At 35.4% G+C, this 9,718-nt stretch overlaps 1 protein-coding gene across 1 annotated transcript; it reads right to left on the bottom strand.

Moving 5' to 3' along the window:
- Nucleotides 1-206: 206 nt before the first annotated feature.
- LOC143594153 (FAM10 family protein At4g22670-like) lies at nucleotides 207-5,859 on the bottom strand. The gene is made up of 11 exons (XM_077073536.1): nucleotides 5,726-5,859; nucleotides 5,593-5,635; nucleotides 3,451-3,585; nucleotides 3,282-3,369; nucleotides 3,096-3,176; nucleotides 2,926-2,990; nucleotides 2,104-2,244; nucleotides 1,283-1,399; nucleotides 907-1,188; nucleotides 587-644; nucleotides 207-487 (listed from the first exon to the last, which is right to left on the bottom strand). Exons 1-11 carry the CDS (start codon nucleotides 5,833-5,835, stop codon nucleotides 390-392), a joined length of 1,218 nt encoding a protein of 405 aa, XP_076929651.1. The 5' UTR covers nucleotides 5,836-5,859; the 3' UTR covers nucleotides 207-389.
- Nucleotides 5,860-9,718: the final 3,859 nt, after the last annotated feature.

The raw sequence follows: 9,718 nt of genomic DNA, 5'->3' as shown, positions 1-9,718 counted from the left end.
GCCGTTAGTCGAATGGGACATAATTGGCTAATATTTAAAACTACGATGACTAAATTGACAAAATTACAAATTTTGAACTGAAGTGGCAAAAGTAACAAACCACATGAACGAAAATGGCCATTAACTTCTTAATATATTTTGTTAGCATTTTCACCTGTCATTTTATGTTTAGATATGGAACCCAACATTAGGGAAAACACAATAAAAAACCTGAAAAAAGTTACTATTTTGTTTGTGATTCAATTCTGAAAGAAAAGATAAAGATGTCGAAAACCTTAAATATACCAAATACACCGACGCAACAGTATTCACTCTTCCGTTCCAAAACACAAAACCAACAAAAACATTTGACTCACAAATCAACACTAGATTTCCACAGCATATGTTCTTCACTTGGGCCCACCAAATTTGCTCATCATTTTTGCAATGAGTGGAGCAACCTTCGGGTTCGCTTGGTGTTTCGCCAGATTCGCAGGGTTCTTCATAACTGAAAAAAAGAACAAAAAACAAATCATTTTCCCACCAATCAGAACTACACACAAGCTCAATTAATATCACATGGAGTTAGAATAAAATATGAACATACCATCTTGCAGTGCAGCCATTACTTCAGGATCTTTAAATGCTGCCATTAATTCAGGATCCTGTTGAAGAGAAAAAAAACATCAAAATGAATGACTTGAGAATAACCCCATGAATAAATAGAAGGAAACAAATACGCACACGCACAGTTATATGTATGTATGCATCTACGTATTTATGTCTATGCGTCTGTGTGTATGTAGGTATCTACTTATGTATATACATGTATGATACATATGTGTATGTACGTATCTACTTATGTATATACATGTATGATAGATATGTACGGTCACAGACACATCCATATATACAAGCCATACTCACATTTAAGATTTTGCTGTAGTCAATGCCACCTGGCATACCCCCTCCAGCACCAGCACCAGGGAATCCACCAGGCATACCACCTGCACCCGCACCAGGGAACCCGCCAGGCATACCACCTCCAGCACCAGCACCAGGGAACCCGCCAGGCATGCCACCTGGGAACCCACCAGGGAACCCACCTGGGAAACCGCCAGGCATTCCACCAGGGAAGCCACCTGGCATACCTCCAGATCTTTCACTTGAAGATGCTTTTTCTTCCTTTTTAGCCTTCTCATATGCAGCCTACATGCATAACATCACAATTTATTAGATTCTATAATTGAACAGGTAACGAAAACAAAATAAAGTTTTAAATGAATAAACAAATAAAACTTGCCTTCGCTTCAGCTTTGCGACGTTGCCTATCGCGTTCTGCTTTCCTGTCCTCTCGCTCTTTCCTCAGCTTATCATACTTCCTACGATGCTCGACAATTTTGTGTGCATTTGGTTCAACCTATGCGAGTATGCGACATAAATCAGTTAAGATAATTGAACAAAAAATTTGTATCAAAAATTTGTAGATTAAGACCGACTTCAATGTTTTGTAAAACATCATTTCAATATACAAGTACAAGAGAAAAAGAAAAAAGAAGCGGGCATTATCATGTTGTATAATCCAGTATTTGATAACATCAAGATCCTTTGCAGCTAGTATTAGACAGAATGTAAAAAAAACCTTCCAAATGCATCTTTATTTTACTTTGATTTTGTAAACAGTGTTTGATTAGTTGATTGAATGAAAAATCTTACAGGTCAAGAATGGTTTGCATTAGGTATGAAGGTTATTAACAAATGACAATTAATTTATCTTTTAAAAATAGATTATCAAAAGCGCGCACTCATACACATATTTTTTATGTGTGTACGCATATTGCCAATCTATTTTTGGTGATGTAAAAGATCAACTTATTGCCTGTTTATTCATAGCCTATATACGGAACGCAAAACAGTCTTAGCTAGTAAGTAGTAACCTATCTTATTCAATCAAGACTAACCTACAAAATAAAAGAATATTAAAGATGCATTGTGATAATTTTTTTACCTTTTTACTATATTTGTGTGTGCTATAGATAATCTTAAGTATTAAACAAAATCAAAAGTTGCTACTATGTATCCAAATAAAAACAGCTAGTATTGGACAAATGTGCATCTACATACCTTCTTAAGGATGGAACTTATTTCTTCATCAAAATCAATATTTGATGCTATATGAAGATCCTTTGCAGCCTCTTCCCATTGACCAAGCATTGATCGTGCAATTCCACGTGATTTATAGCCTTTAGCAGAATCTGGATTTATCTGGAAATATTTGTTGGAAATGAGGTCGGTTAGTTAATAGTTACCAAAATAATTGATAAACCAACAAAGCACATAAACTATACACAGATCACTCATTACACAAGTTCATCTCATTTGCATGTGATGCATAATTTCATCAGCATGGATGTTAATCACACCATTTACAAATATATTAAATTTATCAGCATGCTCGTAACTCGTAAGCTACCCAATTTCGAGTCAAGCCAAGCTTAAACGAGATTGAGCTAAATAGCTATGTTTAATGAACGATCCCAAGCTTCACTCATCACGCTTGAGCTGGCTTCAAGCCTAAACAAGCCTATTATTTTATAAAACCTTTATGCAATATATTAGAGATATAAATTTACAAGAACTATTGTCATGTATATAATTATGATAAAAACTAACTGAATAATATATATTTTAGTTATCAAAACTGTTATGAAAAAATATTTAAAAAAATAATTATAAACTAAATATAAATAAAGCTGAGCTTGAGCTTTAGAGAGATAGCTCAAAACGATCCAAGCTCGGGCTCAAGCTCTCTTAAACAAACTGAGCTTGAGCCTAGACGACCCCAGGATCCGCTTGGCTCGTTTACACCCCAAATAAAAACAATGATGGTCAAAATGTAAAAAGGATCATGTTTGACTTGTGAGTATTTATAAAAATGGATATAACCTTCAGAGCAGCATCAGCATCCCGAATGGCAGCATTTGGTTTCTTCATTTTGATATATACAGAAGCTATATAGTAATCAAATAAATCAAACAAAAGAACAAATTGAGATTTCATGTCTTGATATCACAATAAAAATGTAACCTTTTGTCAAAAAATTTATTCGTGCTTACCTCTGGTTGCATACATTATAGCAGAAGTCGGGTTGAGCAATATCGCCTCGGTGAGATGCTCAATTGCTTCCTCTAGTTTACCTGTTCACCACAGCAAGTGAGTTGCTCATTAGTATAAAAAAATGATAAATTTCCAATCAAAATTATAACTAACTGACAAAATAATAAACAAAAAAGGAAAATTACCATCAGAAATTGCTTCCATGGCTTTTGCTTTTGCCTCTTGAGAAGCATCACGGTTTTCTTCAGAGACTTCCACTGAAGAATCTCCCATCTACAATATAAACAACAATTAAATAACAAATAAAAGACGATGCAATCAGAACAAATAAAACCATTATGAAAAAAGACCAACCTTTTGTGGAGGATCATTATCAGGTTCAACAGTTTCACCTTCAAATTCAATGTCAGATTCTACTATCTCATCCTCTTCTTCTTCTTCTTGAGGATGTTCAGTTTCTTCATCACTCTCTTCAACAACGTATGGCTTCTGCAAGGTCAAATTAGTCATTTATTCAAAGATGATATTAAGAACTGAAAATTTGGAATTTGAATGGAATCCTTTAAAAACTAAAGGTGGTTGACAGGTAAATTTTTTTAATGGAACTGAAATGTATAGACCATAATGACAAAAAATACCCCTTCAACTGAAACACCCCCATAAAAATCTGCAATTAACGTCAAAACCGTAACATCGTTCTTCTTTATCCCTAACTTCTTCTATGTCCGTACTTTATTTGGATACCATTCTCTGAGATGAAATTTATAGAACAAAATACGAAACCTAATCACACTTCCGATTTCCTTTTCTTGAAATTTCATTTCAAATTCTACAATTCATCAATTAATGTTGTTTTTTGTTTAGATAAAAAGAAATCACTCGTCTTTTAGTCTTCCATTTCAATGTCTGGAACCAATATGATTAAATAGAACAAAAAAACTGAAATTGATAAAAAAAATTCATAAAACAAAATATAATCACCAAAGAATTCATTTGATTAAAAAATTCATTCTAACTGTGATAGGAAACGATTAGACATGATCATGAATAATGAATTTATAGAAATCGGGTAAAGTAGTATATGGAAAAAAATATGAACAAATCTAGAAATAGGAATCGTGACTTAATTGAAATAAGAACGAAGTTTGGAATAGCCGACAGAAATGGCAAGAATTTTGAGTTTCTAGTATTTTACAAACATTCCAATGTTAAGAATTCCATCCCTTACGTGAAGGATTCTTGAAGTCCAATGAATAAGAGAATTAAATCCAAATGAAATTCAACCCATGCAAACCAAACACTTTTTCATGAAAATTAGTTCCAACTCCTATCAATCCCGCGAAAAAAACACACCCTTAAAAAGATAATAACTAGTTTTGAATTTAGGTTTGTCATCTTGAATTTAGTTCCTCTTCTTTCGATTCATTGTATCCATAATAAAAAAGACTCGCATTATCCCGTGCAAAATTTTACGTTACAACCGTGCTTCCTCAACCAAAAACCACTTAAAAGCTTATCATATTACTCAACCCATATATATATATATATATATAGGATCAGGATCATAAGAGAACCTTTTTAAAATTGAGAACTATGAGAACCATTTTGGACCACAAAAAACCCAAAAATAAAAAAAATCATAAAATAATATAAAACACAAAAATCAAAAAAGTAAAAAAACCAAAATTCTTATTTTATCATCCCGGTTTCATTAAAAAAAATAAAAAATAAAAAAACAACTCGGTTTAGCTAAATTATATACACATATGTATACTATATACATATATGTACATTTACATTTTTTTTTGTACACGTGTATAATTTAAGATAAATGATGATGTACATATGTGTATATTACGTAACTAGATATTAAATAAAATTATACATATGTGTATAATACAACGGTTTTTTTTTATTTTTTTCTATTTTTTTCTATTTTTTTTAATGAAACCGGAATGAAATATAAGAATTTTGGTTGTTTTACTTTTTTAAAATTTTTATTATTTTTTGTTTTATGATTTTTTTAAATATTTTTTTAAAGGTGTTTTTAGTGGTCCAAAATGGTTCTCAAAGTTCTCAATTTGCAAAGGGTTCTCTTAGGATCCTTACCCTATATATATATATATATATATAATTATATATATATATGTATATATATATATATTCATTAGTCCCTTACTCTTGCCCTTATCAACAATCATAGTTGTTAATCGCAAAGATTGTGCCCGCTATACCGTACAATACAACACTTAAGAGTGTTTTTTAGAAAAATATCAAAAAGTGATTTTTTAGGCATTTTTATCACCATTGCACACTAGAAACAATTCCACCTTACAAACTTGATTTCATGAATAAAAACCCTAATTATTTTAATAAATCCTTAGATTATCTTGATATACAAACACATTCAACATAACTTAACCACAAGTACAACAAACTGATACTAATTTCATCAAATAATCAATCAATAAAATATCAAATAATCAATCAACTTACGGATTCAGTCTTGTAAGCAGACGCCGGGAGCTTAGCGCCGAGGCTGAAACCAAAATCAAAACATATAAGCAAGCAATTAAATTAGAATAAGAAACCCTAATTAGTGTAAACATAATAATTAAAATAAATTAACCTTTCGAGATAATCGCGGAAGAAGGAGAGTGAAGGATCAGAGAGGATTGAAGGATCGGACTCGATACGACTGATGAAGACCTTTAATTGCTCTAGTTTAGCCGCGTCCATTGATTCAACGGTGGTGATAGAGTTTTAGGGTTTAACAGTGTGCGGTGAAGTGAGGTTATTGTTTTTATTATTATTATTATTATTATTATTATTATTAGGCTTAGTGTTGTGGGCGGGAATGAGGGGCGAAAAGGGGCGATTTTTTAGTTGAACACCGCCTCCCTGGGCTACAAAAGGGCGAAATGTGAAGGGGCGATAAATATTTGTTGTTGCTTTCTTGTTTCCTTTATTATTATATATTGTATGTGTGTGATAGATATATATATATGTATATGTATATATTATTATATTATATTGTGGGTTCATTTTGTAGCCCCTTCACCATTACTCCCTAAAAACAAATTCTTACCCATTGCTGACTAGACGCCACACGACGTAAAACACCCTAATTTGTAGCCCCTCCACTACACATAGCCTTATGGAGAATATTCGAGATCGGAAAGAAAGATGATGATATGTAGAGTAGCAGTCTAGTAGCTTCTGATTGATATATGTGTTGTTGCATAAAATGTCCCTTGACTATGTAACAATTTTTATTATTGTCGCCTATATTAATGGTATGGATATGGATCAAGAATGTTCTTTTGAAGTTTTTTCTCTTTAAATCATCATTTCATTTTTGTTTTTGTTTCTTGTTTTGATGGTGTGTGGAGGTATCCAAACAACAAAAATAGAGACATACATGACCTACAAAAAGGAATAAGGTTTGGATGGTTGAATACGTGAACTGGAAGGACTGTTTTTGAGTTACTATAGGAGTTGGGGAGACCTTTCGATTGAAATGAAGGTGCGTTACCAACAGGCCGGAGGGACTCGTGTTTGGCAGACAAGCGGATAGTAAAGATAACCTAATGCCCGAAACTATGAGTAGCTCATCTTAAGAAGGAAAGGTTCATGTGAAACAAGGTGTACGGAATATTGCAATATGAAATAAAGATTTGCTGGGGTGCCACCTAACAACCTAAAGACCCGATAGTCCGTCGAATAATAAGTTTATATGCTGGAAACTGGGGGTGTAGTTCCGACATCATCATGTAGTCATTTAATGCTCACTTTTTGTATTTGCATACAAGAGAAATTATCTCGCACCTAGAGAGGATGATTTAATGAGATATAGCTATCACACCCTTTTCACAATTATTATATGTTTTGGTCAAAAATCACCTAAGCAATTTAATGGTCAATCTTTGTAAGTGAGGTAGTGTGTTCTACACAATATTGCAAGTGCAGCGATGTAGCGAGGAAAAACCCTTGATCCTTAGTAGGATCTCCGACAAAAAACCTCGGGATGGGAAAGCTATATGCCTGCCTTAGATTCATTACTAAGTAAAATGTATTATAAGTCGAGAACTTTTGATGAACAAGAATAGAGTACATAAAAGTGTTGGTGTAGTGTGAGTTGTTATAAGTGTCCTATGTTGTTCATCATCGCCCCATTATATAGTGAAATAATTATCGTAGCAATGAAAGCTATTAATTATGTCTTGAAGAGTGTCGTAGGACTAAGTCAGCTTTGTTTCCACGCACTTGTTGATCAAGTAATGAATTACTAACCGTTGGGAGTCGTTTATGAGTGGTTTCAGCTGAGATATTTTTCTCAATCGTAACCGACCGCGAGGATCCCGAACATTTAATATGTCTTCAATTCAATCATTACTCTCAGCGGTTACAATACTTGTTCCAGATGTTTGACCAAGCATTTAATGAGCTTTTAATGAAAATAAAGTCATCAATGACTACCTGCAAAATATAGTCGTTAGTGAACAATATAATAGGTTCAAGTTACCAAACGTGTTTGGGATCCCTGCTAGCAAGATACTAAGACTCGGGATCCTTAAACGAGATTTTGACCCACAACACTATCAATCATTGTATCTCTACATACACTCATGTCACCAGATAATTCAATATCGTATTAGTGATACAAATATGGAGCAAAATGTATCTTCAAGATGAAGTCAGCATAGGCAACACAATACATACATTTATAACACAAATAGAGTGAGATCTTCGTTTTTAACTCGTGATGTAAACAATGAAGAAGCCCTATGATTTATAGACTATAGTCATGTTTAAATTTATTTAAATACATTTTTGTCTTATTCAAGTGTTGATAATGTTATATATGACAAATCGATAAGAAATTACCATTCCTAAAGGATACCTTAGTGAGGATAGTTATAATGTGCGCCCAACAAAATTTTCACATATATTGTATGTAGCAAAATACGCACTATCCTTCCATACATATTTGGATTAAAACAAAGATCTCATAGTAGCATCTAGTTTCTATAAGTGATGAAAAAGTTTAGAGATCATAAAAATCATAGATGTGGCGTTATGTAATGACCCGGAGTTTTTATAATAATCGAGTTTGACGAGTACGAATGAATATTTTGTGGTTTTAAAGCTTGGTGTGTAAGTATGAAAATAAAAGGGGGTCCTTGTGTCAATTAACCAAAGTAGCCAACTATTTAAACAACATTGGGAAGGAACCAAGTAACCAATCATTTCCACCATCTCTGAAGAAACACTAATCGACCCCGGGCAGATTACGGGTAACCTGGGGGTTAAATAGATGTTTCCCACGAGGGGTTAGGTCCGGCAAAGATGGTTCTTCTGATAACCTGCAAAACAGACACCGTGAGCTCGTCACTGAGAAGGGGGGGGGGGGTTCCTCCTTGTGACCACCCTCCGGCGTGAGAATCAGACTAGATTGCTCTTGAATATAAGTGTATATTAAGAGATTGCTAGAGTAGATATCAGGTATATGATATAAGATACAAGATGATATTAGACGATCATACCATTTGGGGTATTTATAGCCGAAGGTAGGTTTCCAAGAAGGTATAGCCGGCTAAATAGTATTCCTGTTCTACCAACTGTGGCCTACGCACGTGCCATGCTGGTAGTTGGTGGGTAGGCAGCGGCTGACAGTGACCAGGCCTGCTGTGTACTGTTCCTTTTCCACCAACTGCCGGCTATGCACGTGGTATGACCGGAGTTGGTGAGTAGGCAGCGGCTAATAGTGACACAGTACAAGAGCATGCTGCTCGCCATACTGTTATCAATGAGCTGTCGTATCTCTGGTCAGATCTTTTGCCCATACCTCGTCAGGTACAGTACAAAAGATCCTCCAGTATCGTACGGACTGGCTTATTTGGGCGGGAGTATTCCCCCTCCCGCCTTTGTGCGGGATTGTTCTCGGCTTTGCTCGTTCCTTCAGGTGACTACTGAATTATTGAGAGCTAAGTGCCTTGTGCGTGTAGCCTTGCTGCGCGGGTGGCCTTCCCTGATGGCTTGTATCCGCAGCTGCGGGAACAGGCGGAGTACATTGGGAGGCATTTCCTGCGGGAACAGCTTGCGTACTGCGCGTAAGGACGTCACGTCTCTGAGCATGGTGGGTCCTGCGGATCCAGTTGGTCTCTGCGCAGACGTCCCTTAAGTCTTGCGGGTTCAACCGCGTAGACGTCCGTTGAGGAGTCTTGCGGGTTCAACTGCGCAGACGTCCCTTTTCAAGGTGAGTCTTGCGGGTCCAACTGGGCTCTGCTGGGACCTACCTCTTCAAGTCCCCCCCAGTCCAATGTTCTCATGAATGTTTAATAAAGTGAGGTGAACTTTTGGACTTAAGCAAAGGGTTTTGAAAAGGGTTTAGTTTTTAAGGTTTTCCATGGGGATTCTTCCCACGGAAGTCCTAATGTCACTTGCAGAAATTCCCGACTTTCCTGCTTGATCTTTGGGTATGATGCGGGTAGGTCTGTAACCTCCTCGCAAGTCAGGAGCGTTGAGTCCCACTTGTGTAGATTCTCCATGAGGTTTTGGTAGTTTTGAACATAGTGATCAATTATGTTGTAACCACCAATTCCATCTTGGAGCTTCAATG

Source organism: Bidens hawaiensis, unplaced genomic scaffold (assembly GCF_021521415.1).
Source record: "Bidens hawaiensis isolate Kalapana, Puna unplaced genomic scaffold, B.hawaiensis_p1.1 tig00043136_1, whole genome shotgun sequence".
Lineage (NCBI taxonomy): Eukaryota > Viridiplantae > Streptophyta > Magnoliopsida > Asterales > Asteraceae > Bidens > Bidens hawaiensis.
The sequence above is the reverse complement of the archived record's forward strand: the minus strand, read 5'-3'. Positions and strand labels throughout refer to the sequence as shown.